We start from the raw sequence: 17,879 nt of genomic DNA on the forward strand, positions 1-17,879 counted from the left end.
GGCTACCTCCTCCATGTGTTTTTTCTAGGCCTGGATAGACATGGTATCTTGAGTCCACCTTAGGTTCCCAGTGTGGCCTGGCTTTGATTAAGGTATCGACAGATATTGGGTAGGTAGATAATGGCTTTTTTTTTTTTTTTTTTTTTAGAAAATAAAAAACCAGGTAAAGGTTCCAAAGGCTGCAAGAAGGTAAGTTGGCTTCACCCTCAGGTAAAGTAACTCATTGTTGGGGATAAGGTCAGGAATGGGTTCCCTGCCCTAGAAGAGGCCTACAAACTGCAGTAGATGTTGGGTCATTCCAGACAGAGCACTGAATTGGAATCAAAGGATACAGCTTTCCCTCCCTCTCTGGTTGGCTGCGGTAGAGAATCAGTAGCATTTATTAAGTTTCCACCACAAGCCATGTGCTGCTTTGTGCTTGAGTTACCTTGGTGAAAGGATTGCCATCGTCCCATTTTTAAGATGAAGAAACTGAGCCACAGTGAGGAGCTTCCTAGGTCCAAGGTAGCATGGCTGTGACTTGAGTCTATCTGATTCCCAAGTCCCTATTGCTCTTGTTGAGGAAGGAGGCCAAGATATCACCTTTGGCTTTAGCTCCTGGCCCTGCTAGGCGAGGTGGAGGGAGATAAGATGGGCCAGAGCAGTGGTTCTCAAATTTTAATGGGGTTAAATTTCTCAAACTTTAACCAGCCCTCCAGGTAATTACCCAGAATTACCTGGAGGGCTGGTTAAAACCCAGACTGCTGGGCAGCCTGGGTGGCTCAGCAGTTTAGCCACCACCTTCAGCCCAGGGCGTGATCCTGGAGACTTAGGATCGAGTCCCACATTGGGCTCCCCGCATGGAGCCTGCTTCTCCCTCTGCCTGTGTCTCTGCCTCTCTTTCTGTGTCTCTCATGAATAAATAAATAAGCAAAATCTTTAAAAACAAAACAAACAAACAAAAAACCCAGACTGCTGGGCCTCACCCTCAAGTTTCTCCTTTAAAAAAAAAGATTTTATTTATTTATTCATGAGAGACACAGACAGACAGACAGACACAGGCAGAGGGAGAAGCAGGCTCCATGCAGGGAACCTGACCTGGGACTCGATCCCGGGTCTCCAGGATCACACCCTGGGCCAAAGGCGGCACTAAACTGCTAAGCCACCTGGGATGCCCACCCTCGAGTTTCTGATTCAATAGGTCTGTTGTGGTGTCCCATAATTTATATTTCTAACCAGTTCCCAGGTGATGGTGTTCATGGTCCAAGAGCCACACTTAGCTACTTAGCGTTTCCCTTTGGCCTTTACTTGGGAAACTTTTCCATTTGTCCCCACGTTTCCTGGGGTGCTTCGATCAGTGCCTGCCTAGGAGAGGGAGGGTCTTTCTCTAGCCAGATGGGCAGACTTCTGGGGACAGAGCCCTTCTTTTTGCTTACTCCTCTCTTTTCCCTACAACTACACTTTTGAGCAGCTGTAACCCTCCAGGAAGGGTGATTTCCATGAGTTGATTAGCTCTGATTGTTTCCTTTTGTGTGGTGACCAGCCTGCAAAGCAGAATGGAAAGAAAGCAGCTTCCAAAGTAGCCTCTGCTCCCCAGTTTGTTCACTCCAATGATCATGCCAATCGGGAGGCTGAATTAAAGAAGAAGAGGGTAAGCCCTTGACCTTGGGGGAGAGAGAGGGCCTGGCCTGATGCCAGGTCCACAGAAGTGGTGACTGGAAGGGCAAAGACCAGAGTTGTTGGGGTTGTTGAGGCTGTTTGCAGAAGAGGGAAGAGAAGGTGGTCACTGTGATATTTGATTTAGTGTCTCCGTGTGCTCATCTCCCCCTCACCTCCTGGTCCACTGCTGCCCTTCTGTGTTCCCCCTGCTCCTTTGAAATGACTCCTGTTAGCCTCACCAGTTCGTTCTGTGACATCACAACTCATGGATAGTTTCCTTCTGTCATCTCATCCGAATTGTCAGGATTTGAAACCATGCTTTCTTTGAAGCACTCTCACTTTGACTTTCTTGTCATCTCACTCTCGTGGATGTCCTTGTTCCTCTTTCCTAGTCTCTTTTGCTGTTCCTTCCTTTACCTGGTCTTTAGATGATGGAGCATCTAAAGAGGACCTTACCTGCTTTCTCCCTTGATCTTAATTGATTCCCTTTGCCTAGAACACATTCTCTCTCAGCTTCACATGGCTGTCTTTTTATTTATTTTATACTGTTTTTCTCTGCCACACCTTCCTTTCCTTCATCTCTTGTTTCCTTTCTCTCAAACTGCTTATCTCCTGCTATCATATCTACTTTCTCCTTGTATCCCTGCTCCTCCTACCTCTGCCATGTCAACACTGTTTCTTCCCTCTGTCATCCACTCCCTGTTATTCCCTGTTACTCTGTCTCCCATCCCTTTCTTAGGTTACAGACCTAGTCAGCTATAGTCCTGCTGTGTGTTCACTTGTTAGGTTGAGGAGATAAGGGAGAAGCAGCAGGCTGCCCGGGAGCAAGAGAAGCACAGACGCAGGACCATTGAGACCTACTGTCAGGATGTCCTGCAACGCCAGGAGAAATTTGAGCATAAGGTAAGAGAATAGCCTTTGCTTCAGAGTCAGATGGGTTTGGGTTTGCTCAGAAGCATCTATTGCCATTGCCCTGTAAAAGGGAAAGAGGAAAGATGTGAGACTGTTGGAGTGGACATAGGAAATTAGTGCAAAGAAGATGGGAAACAGTGGGGAAAGAGGGATGGAGGGAGGTATGAGAGGGAAACACAGGGCCATTATGAGCCCTATCTGACTGGACAACCCTGAATAGGTCCTCTCCTAAGCTGGACCCCAAAGATGTGGTTGGGAGTAGGGAAAGAGAGATCAGGAGATGGGGCGGGGAGAGGGAATAAGTGTAAGAGAAGGGTCGACAGAAGAGTGTATGTGAGAGGGATGCCATCTTCCTTCTTGGACTTATTACTGCCCTTCTGATGTACATTCTCATCTCACAGAATATGCCCTTTCTAGTTCAAAGTTCCTTTTCTAACATAAAGTGCATGTTTTGCCTCCCCCATCTCATGTTCCCACATGGGTTGTTTTTTTCACTTATAACTCCCTCTCATATTCCTTCCTTGTACACACAGGTGCACACTCAGGTCCCTAGCTAGTGCTTGAACACATACTTAAACAGCATACACATGCATCATATGATTGCTTCCATTCTTCCAGTTCCCAGCTTTATTGGCTGGTCAGTTACTCTTTGGTGGGCTGGGATTCCTGTGGCTCCCCCAGCCTCTCATGGTTTCCAAAGTCCTGGCTTTCACTCTCTCTTTTCTCCCTGAACCATTTCTTCTCTCTCTTTTTTTTCCTTTAGGAGGAAGTTTTACAGGAATTAAATATGTTTCCTCAGTTGGATGATGAGGCTACAAGGAAGGCTTATTACAAGGAGTTCCGTAAGGTATGAGGGCCCATTTCTTAAGACTCTTTAGAGAGGGTACCAATCCCATCCCATCTCCTCTCCATTTCTGTTTTTCCTGACTGAGATGGAGACCTTTTCTTTTATGGGCCTGTATGATTCACACCCAGTCCTTTGCCTGCCTTCATCCCCTGTCCTTTGCCCTGCAGGTGGTAGAATATTCTGATGTGATTTTGGAAGTCCTGGATGCCAGGGACCCACTGGGCTGCCGCTGCTTCCAAATGGAGGAAGATGTCCTGCAGGCAGAAGGCAACAAGAAGCTGGTCCTGGTCTTGAACAAGATTGGTGGGTGTTGGGCAGAATTGGTAAGGCAGGGCAGGGGCCAGACCTTCTTGAAAGACTAGCTCAGACCAGATGCTGGGACTCAGCAACTCAGTGGTTGTGTAAGGTGAGGAATTCGTGTTCAGTTTTTAAAGCCAGGAATCCAAGAGGTGAAATCACTTTTTTAAAGACACACACACACAGTTTGGCAGAAGTTGGGGATGGAGTCCAAGCCTGTCTGCCTTTCAGTCCCTTGTTCTTGCCATTTTGAGCCTTATTGGTCAACCCTGGAGAGTTCCTGTGACTCCAAGCTGGAACCCACAGACCAGGGCAGAAGAGCACATGAGCCCAGGAGTCACTGAGGTCTTGGTCTTATTCCATTTGTACTGTCAGTTTTCTCTGGGATCTTGGACAAGTCGTATCACCTGAGAGTTTCCATTTCTCTAGCTGTAAAATGGGCTGTGATTGTCCCAATCTCATTGGGTTGTTGTGAGAATTAATGATAAAGTGCTTGGTATATGCATGGTTAGTACTCCACAAATGGTAGCCATATACTTGTCAGAGTTATTCTTGACATTTGGCCCAACCTAGAATGATCCACAGAGAGGATGGGAAATGCAATCTTTAGGAAGCCTGGCTTGGAAGGAAGGCATCTGGGACCAAACAGCTAATTTGCCCATTTTCCCCAAGGGACAGAGTTCCCCTCGGGGAGGGCCAATTGGCCCCCTCCCTAGACTGGACTTTTCTTTCTAATTCTAACCTGGGATCTGGACAGGTACTGATAGGGCCAGGGACAGCTGGACAGGTACTGACATCTGTTGGCAGGAGGTGGGCCTAGCCTTGGATGTGGGTGGATGTATCTTTGGCGTGAGCCATCGAAGTGATGTTCTCCTTACTAGTCCTATGTGTTTCTATTTTCCCCAGATCTGGTCCCCAAAGAGATTGTGGAGAAGTGGCTGGATTACCTTCGGAATGAGCTGCCAACAGTGGCTTTCAAGGCCAGCACACAGCATCAGGTCAAAAACCTGGTAAGCTGGGACCAGGGGCATCTAGCTAGCCTCTTTCAGGGTAGCCTGGGGCCAGGGTTGGAGGATCATGACTTGGACTGGGATCCCCAGCCCTTTGGTAATTGAACTGGGCCTTCAACTTTGAGCTTTTTGCCTTACTAGATGACCTTTTAATATTTGTTTTACTTTATTCCTCCCTACATTTTAGCTTTTTGGGAAGGTTTTTTTTCCTAGATATGAAGATAATACATACTGTCCATAGAAAATTTGGAAAATACAGTTAGCTATGTGTTAGCTTTTAAAAACAGACACCTTCATTTTTCTCTTTAACACAAATCACTCTACTTTCTAATTATGTAATTAACATAGAAATACAGTTTCTTTGTAAAATGTTAAAAGTATTACAGAAACATTGGTTGCTTCTGAAGACAGAAACTGGCTGCTGGGGGACACTTTTCAACTTTGCACCAGGTGTAGAACTTAGTATTTATGAAAAAATAAAGTAGAAAAAAAATAAAAACAGTTACAGACAGTTTAAATACCCTTTTACCAAAACCCTTAATTCTAGTTTCCTTTATCCATACCCAGGTGTAACTACCATTGTTAGCTTGGTGTGTATCCTTTCAGATGTTTTTCTGTGCTGTATATATATGTAGATGTATATATAGAGAGAAAGGAAGTGTTTGGGAGTGTCCTATGTGTCATCCTGGGGCATGTTTCTTTTGGCAATTTTCTTTAGAGATGCACTTTTTTGATGCTAAATAAACTTAGTTTGGAATTTTTAATCATTATAATCAGTACTTTAACATATACCCTTGCACATGTTATCATGGCTGGTAGGCAAGTATTTATATAGGTTGGGTACTGAGAGGTGGAGTGGCTATGTATTTTACATTTTCCTAGACACTGACAAATTGCCTTTCAGTGGCTGTACCAATTTATCTTCCTCCTGCTAGGGTAGATGAATGTGGGAGAGGGCTGTTTTCCCTACATCCTTTCCAACATTTGATATCATTAAACATTTTAATCTTGACTCATTTGGGAGAAACCTGACCTCTCATTTATAATTTTTGGCCTTCTTGGTGACAGAAATATGGTGAGCATCCCTTCTAACAGCTCTCTTTCATTTGTATTCCACTTTTAGGATATATTTCCTCAAACTATTTCTTACTGATGGATATTTAGCTTAATTCGTATTTTGCAATGCCATGGTGGGTGAGGAAAGAGGAAGAGATGGAATGGCATTGTGGGCAGAGGAGGTGGCATCAGGAGTAAGGAGATGGAGGCTGGAATGGCCTTGTCTTGTGTGAGGAGTTAAGGGAAGGTAGCCTATGGGCCAGATACTGTCTTCCTACCAAAGGCAGGGAGGACAGTGTCTCCATTTTGTGGATGAGGGCACTGAGACGTAGAGAAGGGAAGCAGAACTTGATGCACACACACACCTGTGAGAGGCAGAGCTGCTGGCTAGATGCTAGGGTGCCATCCTTACCCTGCTGAGGGAGGCCACAGATAAGTATGTCTAGAGAGAGTTAGGGACAGAGAAGATTGAAGACACGACCGTGGAAAAACAGGCCTTATGCAAGCAGGGAAATGGCAGGTATTCAGGGCCAGTGTGAGAAGTCCTGTTTTAGCCTTGGGGTCTCAGCGATCACAGGGAGGTGGTCCTGAAGGTTTCACTGAAAGTTGGAAATCTGGAGTCAGACTACATTTCCCACCTGATGCCTCTTGTATAATACCCCTTGTTTTCCAGAATCGTTGTACTGTGCCAGTGGATCAGGCCTCTGAGTCACTGCTGAAAAGCAAAGCCTGCTTTGGAGCTGAAAACCTCATGAGGGTTTTGGGGAACTATTGCCGCCTTGGTGAAGTGCGCACCCATATCCGTGTGGGTGTTGTGGGTAAGGCCTGTGGGGAGGCCATGGGGCCCAGGCTCCTTCCTTGGGCAGAGCTTTCACTGGGCAAAGGATTCTGGGAGCTTTGTGTTACCCTGGTAGGGAAGAGAGGGTTATGAATGGTTAGAGAATGGTTTTATGATTTGTAATGTGTATTGGTGGAGGACATGGGAAGGCATACTGAGAATCACCACCATGCACGGAGTATTAGAAACGTGGACCAAATACACACGGTTGTGCTTGGACATTGTGTCATCTCATCCTACCAGAGCTGTGGGGTGGGGGGAGGAGTGAATATATCCCTTTTACAGATAAGAACACTGAGGCCCAGAGAAGGCAAAGGGACTTGTGGGGGTCAGCTCTGTGTGAGACAAGGTAGAGCGGGAAATATCAGAAAGGGAGACAGAACATGAGAGACTCCTAACTCTGGGAAACGAACTAGGGGTGGTAGAAAGGGAGGTGGGCAGGGGTGGGGGTGACTGGGTGACGGGCACTGAGGGGGGCACTGGGATGAGCACTGGGTGTTATTCTATATGTTGGCAAATTGAACACCAATAAAAAATAAATTTATATATAAAAAAAAGGTAGAGCTGATACTCAAACCTGGACCTGTCTGGAATCCAGGGTAGTGAGGGAAGGGTGATGGGGAAGAGGATAGGGAAATTGAGAGAAGCAGAGATAGACTGTCAGAGAGAGGAAGTGAGGCCAAAAGAAAAAGATATTCGAGAGAACTGGACACTGAGAAAATGGTATAGATAGACAGACCTGAATAGACCTGGAAAAAGAACTGGGTGGGCACCTGGATGGCTCAGTCGGTTAAGCATCTGCCTTCGGCTCTGGTCATGATCCTGCAGTCCTGGGATCAAGTCCCAAGTAGACTCCCTGCTTAGCGGGGAGTCTGCTTCTCCCTCTCCCTCTGCTTGCTGCTCCCCCTGCTTGTGTTCTCCTTTTCTCTCATGCTTGCTCTCTCTCTTTCTCTCTCTTAAATAAATAAATATCTTAAAAAAAAGATAACTGGGAAATGGTGGGATTGGTGGGGAGTGGAAAGGAAAGATAGGTTTAAATGACAGAGGCAGGTAGAGAGGGAGATACCAATCACAAAAAGATACCAGAAGGACTGTAGAGACAGGCAGTGTGCATAGAGACACAAGGGGTAGATACTTTGTGCATATGGAGAGGCAGACGTGCATACCAAAGAAAGAATGAGAGAGATAGGCAGATGCAGAGATAGAGAGACAGCTTCAGAGGACAGGGTGCATGGAAGGAGCCAGGAGTAAAGAGGTAGACATGGTGTAATACACAACACACACACACACACACACACACACACACACCCCTATGAACACATTCATATCCACCAATACACGTATGGATCTACACTGGTGCAGACCTGTTCAGACCCGGAGGTAGCACACATGCAGACCCAAGTCCTTCTCATATGTTCTGCTCCCCACAAGCAGATAGAGGCACAGAGAGACACATGCAACCCAGATGCGCTGGACCCACAGACACAGTCACATGCCCAGAGCCACAGAGGGAGACAAATGCACAAATGTGTCTGTGATGAGATAGATATTCACAGAGACATAGAGACAGAGAGAGGGTTGGGAATATGCAGACAGAGACAGAAGGCACAGTGAGACACCTACAAAGAGGCCTACAGAGACGAGCCCATGGGGAGAAGGAGCACAGAAGGAGGCCGGGAGAAGTTGGTGCTGAGGGAATTAGAGAGGCAGAGTTGGTGGGGTGGGGAGAAGCAGAAAGACAATTGCCAGAATGAGAGATAAAGAGACAAACCAGCAGAGAAGGGTGCTTAGAGCTATCCACAGAGAAAGAAATGTATGGTAGTAAAAAAGACTGAGCAGGAGAAAGTCAACATGGAAAAAACAGTGATATTTAGTACGAGAACAACCAAGAGATGTGTGCTTGCATACACACATATATGTGCAAGGGCACGTGGATGATGTACAGAGACTTCCACACACCAGGAGTGCACACATACAGGTACGTCCATGAGAGAGCAGTCTATGCATAAATTCTGACACACAGAGAAGGAGAATAGTGAGAATGAGAGACCTGGTGAGAGAGTAGCACACAAAGATGTCCTCAGGCCTGGAGGTGCTCACAGATGCCTCAACAGAGAAACATATACCACAGGCAGACAGCTGCTCAGAGAGAATGACATCTGGAGAGGGCTCTCCCAACCCCCTACCAGGTGAATTTGACACCAGGACAGATGGTTCTCTGTTTCAAAGACATTTCCTGATGTCAACCTTCTGTTGGATCATGTTACAGAGGCTTTGCATTGAGCACCTTTCCCTGGCTGGTGGGAGGTGGGAGGTGAGTGTCATATCTAGTGAGAGGGTCATGTGTACTCAGTATGCTCACAAATGGAGGAAAGGGGTAGCTAGGCCATATTGGGGCTTGCTCAGGGCCTGGGATGGGAAGGCAGGAGTCCAGGTTCTGTTTTTGGTTTTGCCATAGCTTGGTCATTGTCCCAGCATGGATCACCCATGTGTAGGCTGGCCGAAATGTTCCTGAGGGCCCTTCCTGCTCTGAGCCATCTGCTACTCCTTTGTAGGTCTTCCTAATGTTGGGAAGAGCAGCTTGATCAATAGTCTGAAGCGCAGCCGAGCGTGTAGTGTGGGAGCTGTTCCTGGCGTCACCAAGTAAGTTACCTGCCTGCTCCACCAGTCCACTGCTTCTTGACCCTACCATTTCTCTATCTTTCATGACTTTGGCATCTGCCCCTTTCCTTATCTTGGCCCAGCCTCTGATTCTTACCTGGGCATGGGACTCTCACTAACAGTCCCCATTTACCTGGTACATCCTAGGTGTGGGCCAGGGACACAGCTGGGTACTTCCCCCCTCAGTTCCTTGAAGTTTCTTAGCAGTCATGCAATATTGGGGTATAGGTATAGATAAGCAACTGCACTTCCTAGATGAAGCAGTGGAGGCTCAGTAAGTCAGAAACTTGCCCACAGTCTGGCAGCTCAGTCCCTGGTGGTAGGGACTAGACTAGAATGAGTCCCAGGTCTGTAGGCCCAAGACCCCCAGCCCAAAATCTCTCTATCTTCATCTATATGTATGCTCTCTGCCCCTCACCCCTTTCTCAGCTGTGTCTGGGGATTAAGGGATACCAGATACATCCCAGCTCATCAGTGTCCTACATTCTCTTTTATCTCCTCTTTCCTGTCCTAGGTTCATGCAGGAGGTCTATCTGGATAAGTTCATCAGGCTGCTGGATGCCCCAGGCATTGTCCCAGGACCAAACTCAGAGGTTGGCACTATCCTGCGCAACTGCGTCCAAGTGCAGAATTTGGCAGACCCTGTGACCCCGGTAGAGACCATCTTGCAACGCTGTAACCTGGAGGAGGTACAGAAGGCACTTGCTCCTGCCCTGCCCCGCCCCACTCCAAGGGCCCTTCATTTTTTCCTCATGATTTCTTTTCTTCCTCTCTTCACCAGATTTCCAACTATTATGGCATCTCCGGGTTCCAGACCACTGAGCACTTTCTGACTGCAGTGGCTCACCGCTTGGGGAAGAAGAAGAAAGGAGGCGTATACAGTCACGAGCAGGCAGCCAAAGCTGTTTTAGCAGACTGGGTGAGGTGAGGAGAGGGCTAAGAAGTAAGGTAAGGGTAGACCTGTTGAGAGGCTCCATAAGGGGGTACATCTGTGCTTATTGCAGCAGTGGGGCAGCCTGACATCCTGTTTCCTGGGGGAAAGTGAAGGCACCAGGTCATGTCCTGGTCAGGAATTTCTGGCCAGTGACAATCCAGCAACTTAACCTCTTGTTGTTCAGAAGCTTCTGTGGATTTTCTTGTTCCTCATTGTTTCTGACTTGTTTCTAACTCATTCTCTCTTTGGTCATTTGTTCTCTTAATGACCTCACCAATTTCCTCCTATCTCCATCTCCCAATGCAGCGGGAAGATCAGCTTCTACACACTTCCACCTGCCACCCACACTCTGCCTGCCCATCTCAGTGCTGAGATCATTAAGGAGATGACTGAAGTTTTTGACATTGAAGATACTGAGCAGGCCAACGAAGACACCATGGAATGTAAGTAGGGGCATAAGTACTTTGTCTTACGCTGGATGGGAGCCCCACAGACCCAACACCAGGTCCCATGTTTGACCTTCCCCTGCCCTGGCCCTACTCTGGCTTTGGGCAAATTGTTTAACCAATCTAAATTTAGTGTTTCCTCCCACAAGGTGGAGAATTCTAATCTGGGCCATGGGGGTGATTGTGGGCTCTTGGTAGATAGGGAAAAAAGTCAGCAAAGTTCTGTGTATACAGTGAGGTGCTCAGGAAATGTGTGGGTCTTTTCCCCATCTCTTGGGACCTGGAGTGGACTAAAATACTTCTCTTCAAAACCCCTTCCCTCATGTTGCCCTAGGCTTTGCCTCAGCTACTGTATGTCTATTCCTAGATTTTTGTCCTCTCTCCCATTGGTGGGGAGACATCTGAGTCATAGAAGGCTGGTATTTCCTGAATGGTGCACGATCAGTGGCAGACAGGTGGCATTCAAAGCAACTCTTCTGCCCCATAGTCTTAAGACTATCCCAGCTCAGAGTAGCTAAGGGTTCAAAGAATGGATTGCCTGGATTCAAGTTCAAGTTTTGTTTCTTGTTAGCTCCATGATGCTGCGACAGTTAATTTCGCCATGTCTCAGTGACATCAACTGTAAAATGGGGACAGTAGCACTTACCCAATAAGATGGTCACAAACACATATTTAATTCATAAAAACACTCAGAGCAGTGCTTGGCTTATAGTACATGCTTGGTGAATATTAGTTGTTATTAAGATGATCATTTGCTGGGGTACAGAGGTGTGGCTTTGAGAAACTTCTATAGGAAATATGTTCTCTTCAGATACTACCATTTGCAACCTTGGCTTATGGCTCCTCCCTCCTTTCTACTCCACCTTGGAAAGGTGCCCAGTGCTCTCTGGACCTGTTTGTGGACCCTTGGATAGTGGAAAAAGGCCTGGCTGGCCTGGCTTCTGGTTTCTCCATTTCTCTTGAGGGCTTTTCTTCTCTGGGCTTTTTTGTGTCCTTAGATTAGCGATGAGGACAAGAGGACTTGTCTACTTCAGAGTTTATTCCCCACATGGCTGCTAGCAAGTCAGTTCTCTTTCTGAACTTTACTTCCCTCTTCTACCAAGTAGATGGTTGGGAGGAATTAGAGCTCATGTTCCTATGATGATACTTGACCCTGGCTGCATGTGAGGGCAAGGGGGACTCCATTAGTGAGAATGTACTTTGGCAAAAGATTGAGGTCTGGGAAATTGAGGAGAGGGAAAAGTTAATGGCGAGAGTTTTCTAGAGGAGTTGGCCCTAGTGTTGTATCTTGAAGAGTGAGTAGGAATTAGAAGGGGATGAAGACAAAGTTTGGAAGTAGGTGGGTTGGGGAAATTGAGGAGAGGGAGAGGTTAATGGTGAGAAATTTCTAGAGGAATTGGCCCTAGTGTTGTATCTTGAAGAGTGAGTAGGAATTAGAAGGGGATGAAGACAAAGTTTGGAAGTAGGTGGGAGGATACTATGGGCCCAAGGCAGTGGGTACATGAATGGTTTGCAGTGGAGGCCATCTCCAGGCAAGGGGCCAGGAGGCAGGTGGAGAGGCCTGGTCCTGGAAGGAAACCCAGTGGCTGCCATTTACTGAGCAGTGTCTTAGGCCAGTGTGTTTCAAGTGTCCTCTCCTGTGAGGGCAGCCCCAAGCCATAGGCTTGTGGTGTTCTCATTTTCCAGATGAGGAAGCTAAGGCTCCTAGACCAGCTCCCAGCAGGTGAATGCCCTACTGCAAAACCCATGCCTTTAATCCTTTGTCATGTGGCCTCCCATCAGAAATGAAAAAGCCCTTCTCTCCCAACTCCCTTGGGCAGCTCCACATATCCTTTCCACTGAGGCCTGATATTGGGGCGGGGGGTGCTGGCAGCAGGGAGGAGCTAGGGCCCTGACAGTGGTGTTGGTTGTGTTAAAGGCTTGGCCACTGGAGAATCAGATGAACTGTTGGGTGACATGGACCCGCTCGAAATGGAGATCAAGTGGCTCCATTCTCCGATGGTGAAAATAGCAGATGCCATGGAAAATAAAACCACCGTGTATAAGGTACCTGCTCCCTTTCTTCATGGTAACCCTCTCCTCTTCCCAGGGCTCTAGGGAGTGGTTGGTCCCTTCTGCCTTGCTCCCACAAGGTCTGCCTGTAATGTTGGGGAGATGTAGGTCATTCACTCATTCCCTGTGGGCTCCTGGGCATCAGGTAGTGTGCATCTTTTACCAGGCAATGGCAAGTCCAAGGAGGAGGCTTGCTCTCTCAGGCAGTTTTTCCAGCCTGGCTCCAACCTAGAGAACAGGTATTCCCATTCAGCCACTCAGTTTTTCAAGTTGCAAACCTGGGTACCCCTGACTCCTCCCTCCAACTAGCATCCAGTAGCCCATACAGTTAGTCAGCAAGTACTATGGCTTCTCCCTCCTAAGTCTCTTGAGAAGCTATCAGCTTCTTTTGATCCCTACCATTTCTATAACAACTGGTCTAAGCTTCTAACCCTTTCTCACCTGGATATATGTCCCATAGTTTCTAACAGCCCAGTCTGACCATGTCACCTCCTCTGTCATGGCTCCATGGTTCCCTACACCTATATGATTAAGCCATAATGCCATGCTATGATATCTGGAGGCTTTTTCAGCTTCTTCTGCCAGTTACCCTATCTCTGTCCTCTGGGAGGTTACAGTTTGGTGAGGAGCTTAGCCATTGCTTATGCCAAGGCCCAAAAAAGTAGTGTTTGGGGGAAACGTTAGTGATGTGGGGTGGTTGGAATGAGAGTGGATGCAAGGAAAGTTTCTGGAATCAGATCATACATAACATGCTTGAATTTGACTTTAAACCATGGGTATTAGGAAAACCCTGAAAATTGGTTATTTTTTTCTGTCAAAAAGTCTTTTTCCCCCTATTTTGTTTATTTAAAATATTCTTTCCCTTTTATTTATTTTTTGACTAGGTAATGTGTGTACGTGGTATAAAATTTAGGTACTAAAGGGTATGCAGTGAAAAATAAGTTTCTCTCCTGCAACTATCTCCCAGCTACCTGTCCCCTCCTTGGAGGCAGTCACTATTAGCAGATTTGAATGTCCTTTTCTAGCTATTCCATCTTTATGTATATACATATGTACATATATGCAGATGCAGAGATCTATTTTAATTCAAATAACAGCATGCTATTTGATTGTTCTGCATTTTGCTCATTTCACTTACAAATTCATCTTATAGATTGTTTCACCTGATTACTTAAAGAGCCATTCTTTGTTTCTGATGGCTACATACTATCTGGAAGGGTTTCTTTTTTTAAAAAATTTTTATTTATTTATGATAGTCACACACAGAGAGAGAGAGAGAAGCAGAGACATAGGCAGAGGGAGAAGCAGGCTCCATGCACCGGGAGCCCGATGTGTGGGATTCGATCCCGGGTCTCCAGGATCGCACCCTGGGCCAAAGGCAGGCGCTAAACCACTGCGCCACTTAGGGATCCCCTGGAAGGGTTTCTTAAGCAAGGAAATGACATGGTCAGGTTTGTGTATTAGAACTGTCTCACCCAGGCAGCCAGAGTGAAAATCAGGTTAGAAAGAAAGGGACCAGGGTAGAGGCAGTGGGTCTAGGAAGGAAAACTCAGCTGTATTCTATAAGAGTTGATGAGGTAATGACAAGAATCATGACATTCTCATTCTCACATAGTTTTAAAGGTTCCCTTGGTGCTTACAGGAAAACCAGTGTAAAGTTGTCTGTTTAAGGCCATCCTCTGGTGATATTTCCAAATGAGCCCATAAGCCCCAGAATATACCATTTTTCCTTAGGGACCTACAGTACTTCCTTGCTCTATGCTAGAGGTTCCAGACTCAGGTTCAGGGAACCTGAGCAGGACCATTTCATCGTACAACTCTGAGAGATACCATTGTACAACTGTGCCATATTGTGAATGGTGACCCCCTGCTGCAACCCCAGAGTTGTATAGGTTGGTAGCTTTGCCTTTTCCCCACTGTAGTGTAGTGAGTTGTCATACATGCATATAAGCCTCACTGGTAGGGTTCTTATTTATTCTGTTTACCAGCTATGTGACCTTAGGTGCTTTGTTTGTTATAGCATTGTTGCAAGGATTAAATGAGTTAATGTGTGTGTGTGTGTGTGTGTATGTATGTATACGCACACATACATTTGTGTGTGCTTAGAATGGTACCTGACACATGGTGAGCTTTCTATCAATATTAGCTTTTACTACCCATATGGACCCATGTCTGTGCCAGCCAGGCAGGTACCCTTTCGGGTGCTCAGGTATGTTCTGTGCTTTTCCATTGTTCACAGTGAGGAATGACCTTCTCACCAGTAGAAGCATGTTGACCACTGCCTTCCCCATGGCCTCTGCCACTTTTGCTGTGTCTTTCTGGTGGGCAATTAACATACCCTGACTTGGCCTGTGTTGTGGGTTGGTTGTATCCTCTTTAGACCGGTTGCTTCTCAAAGATGGGAGTGCATCTGACTCATTTCTTCAACATTTCCCCACATAGAGCTGGGCACAGAATAGATGTCAGAAAATATTTATTAAATTGAGTAAGACTGAAGGGTTACTTGAGGAAAGAATAATACCAATTGTCATTGATCGAGTAGCTGCTTTTTTATTTTATTCTTGTCAAAGCCATACAAGCTATCCATTGTGTATCTTATTTGACAAATGAGCCAACTGCAGTTGAGAGATTAACTAAGCACCTTCTAGTTTGTGATAGAGCCAGACTTGGAAGCTTAGTTCTGTGTGGCTCTAGGTTTCCTCTTCTTAACCAAACCTGTCCCTGTCTCCTCTGCAGAAGTCTTTGGTGGTACTCTGGGGCCCCAGACCTTACTGTTGTCCCCTCTCTCTCTAGATTGGAGATCTTACTGGGTATTGCACCAATCCAAACCGACATCAGATGGGGTGGGCTAAACGCAATGTGGACCACTGCCCCAGGAACAATAGCGTGGTGGACGTCTGCCCTGTGGACCGCCGCCCAGTGCTGCAGAAGATCATGGAGACAGACCCCCTGCAGCAGGGCCAGGCTCTTGCATCTGCCCTGAAGAATAAGAAGAAGATGCAGAAGCGTACTGGTGGGGGCATCTGACCATACCCCTCTTTCCCAGGCTCCAAAAAAGCGCCCCCTTGGGCCTTGATTAGGTGCTCCTGAATGAGCATTTCCATGTGTCCAGTGCCAGGCTAACCCTGGTTAAGGAGCAGGGATGGGTTAGGAGGCTCACTTACTAGCATAGTGGTTTTCAAACTTTAGCTTTTCTAAAATAGTTTTCTAAAACTATTGTTAGAATTGCCTGGAAGGCTTGTTAAGACACAGATTTCTGGGACTCAACCCTGGAGTTTCTGATTGAATATGTTGGCCATGGGGCCGGAGTATTTGTGTTGCTAACTGGTTCCTGGTTGATGCTAATTCTGCTCCTCCGGGAACCATACTTGAAGAACTATTGGCCTAGTCTCTGTGCCACATAGCCACCATTTATTTCTTAGCTGTTTTCCATGTGTTAGGAAGCCTACAGGTCATATATAATGTTTATTTTATCCATAAGCAATGTACTCAAAATTCAAAAGGTAGAAAAGGATATACAGTGAAATGTTTGTCTCCTTCCAGTCTTCCAGTCATCTAGGATTCCTCACAGAAGTGACCAGTTAAATTCTTCTATCTCATTCCTGAGATAAGTACAGAGGCACATATCTATATATTTTTGTTCTCTTTTTCTATGCAAACACTAGTTACCTGAACATAGCTTTGCCACATCATGTTTCCATTTAATGTCAGTTCACAAAAGAACTTCTTCCTTCATTTTAATGGTGGTCTGTTGTGTAATTGGCTGATTTAGGTCTTAATGCTATACCAATCTTTACTGACTCATTGCAAGTCTTACCCCCATTGGTAAGTGAGGAAACTGAGGCCCAGAGACATTAAAGGGCACACTCAGGGTAAAACAACTAGTATTTAATGGAGCCAGAATGTAAACCTAGGATTGGGTTTACAACCCCATAAGTCCAATTCTTTGCTCTTGGCCTGGTTTCACAGTGTGTGCTGGGAATCTGGAAAAGAATTACCCTTGAACTCCTCCTGGTCTTATTACAAGGAAATGAGGAAGAAATAAGAAAATAGACATTGGCAACATAGAGTATTCATAGACAAAGAAAGCAGAGTAAGGAAACTTAACTCAGCCTGGTGAACCTAACCCAGATGGTGATCAGAGAAGGCTTCCTGGAAGAGATGATGTCTGAGGGGAATCCTGAAGAACAACAGGGTATGGCTGGAGGATGAGAGGTGAGCATTCAGCCTTAAAGCCCCTCCATCCATGCTGCCACTTTGCTGTGAGAGCTTTGAGGGTAATGTCAGAGTGTTAAGCTCAACACGGTGAAAGAAAATTGCTGTTTTGATACTAGGAAGGGATAAACATACTTGGAGCCCAGTGAGTCTTACACTCTGAGATAGAAACTATATTAGAGTGATTATTTCACAGGTAGATAAATGGGTCTACCTCTGAGATTGCACACTGGCTCCCAAGACCCCCTCCCCGCAGTTGTTTTGTTTACTGATGGAGGTAAGTGAGCCAGTTTGGGAGTTTGATGTAGACCAAGGTAGACAATAGTCCAGGTCCTGCAGGCCTCCTGTTGGCAAGCCAGCCTCCAAGTGACTGCCTGTATTTCTCCATCTGCAGATAAACTCGCCAGCAAGTTATCTGATTCCATGATGTCTGTCCTCGACCTCTCTGGCAACACTGATGACAGTGCTAGTGACTGATCCGACTTATCTCACCCTTCCTTGTCCCTCCAAGCACCAGTTCCAGTGGGATGGAGGAATACAGATGAAATGGTGTGTTTCTCCATGAAGTACCTGCATATTCAAAGAACTCACCCACCATGCCTCTTCTCACTGTCACCTCCATTCTTCAAGAAAAAGAGTTCCAAGTTGCTGAAACTAGCAAGCCCCATACCCTTTATTTAACCTCTATTCTGTTTTACAAGAGAAATAAACTTATCAGATCCCTGATGCTAACAATTTATCCCTCATCCTGTAGGTTGGTCTAGAGGAATAACTCACAAAACCCTCTTGAACAGCTACATGGGAAACTAGAGGCTGCTGGTAGACCCGGGGGTCCCTGAGTGGGTGACGATTTCTTTATCAGTCGGCAATAGATCTCAGCAGCAAGACATTCCTGTGATGGGCTGTAGACTATTCATCTTCCATCAAGTTTGTAGATCCTCACCTGGGTGTCAGTAACAATAGGGGGAACAGT

General features: G+C 46.3%; 1 protein-coding gene across 3 annotated transcripts in view; it reads left to right on the top strand.

Annotated features, from left to right (window-relative positions):
- GNL3L (G protein nucleolar 3 like) overlaps window positions 1-17,641 on the top strand; it is a 61,944-nt gene extending 44,303 nt beyond the window's left edge. For 2 of the 3 annotated variants that reach the window (XM_025468529.3, XM_049107938.1), the window contains exons 4-17: window positions 149-189; window positions 1,523-1,630; window positions 2,425-2,541; window positions 3,314-3,397; window positions 3,565-3,700; window positions 4,601-4,704; window positions 6,434-6,578; window positions 9,154-9,241; window positions 9,774-9,948; window positions 10,041-10,183; window positions 10,500-10,636; window positions 12,558-12,685; window positions 15,485-15,704; window positions 17,301-17,641. In XM_025468529.3, the coding sequence (XP_025324314.2) occupies window positions 149-189; window positions 1,523-1,630; window positions 2,425-2,541; window positions 3,314-3,397; window positions 3,565-3,700; window positions 4,601-4,704; window positions 6,434-6,578; window positions 9,154-9,241; window positions 9,774-9,948; window positions 10,041-10,183; window positions 10,500-10,636; window positions 12,558-12,685; window positions 15,485-15,704; window positions 17,301-17,383 (1,709 nt within the window). In that variant the 3' untranslated portion in view covers window positions 17,384-17,641. The remainder of the gene's footprint in view (window positions 1-148; window positions 190-1,522; window positions 1,631-2,424; window positions 2,542-3,313; window positions 3,398-3,564; window positions 3,701-4,600; window positions 4,705-6,433; window positions 6,579-9,153; window positions 9,242-9,773; window positions 9,949-10,040; window positions 10,184-10,499; window positions 10,637-12,557; window positions 12,686-15,484; window positions 15,705-17,300) is intronic. The other variant, XM_049107939.1, reaches the window with a different exon arrangement.
- The last annotated feature ends 238 nt before the right edge of the window (window positions 17,642-17,879 follow it).

The sequence above is a fragment of the Canis lupus genome, chromosome X (genome assembly GCF_003254725.2).
Source record: "Canis lupus dingo isolate Sandy chromosome X, ASM325472v2, whole genome shotgun sequence".
Classification (NCBI taxonomy): Eukaryota; Metazoa; Chordata; class Mammalia; order Carnivora; family Canidae; genus Canis; species Canis lupus.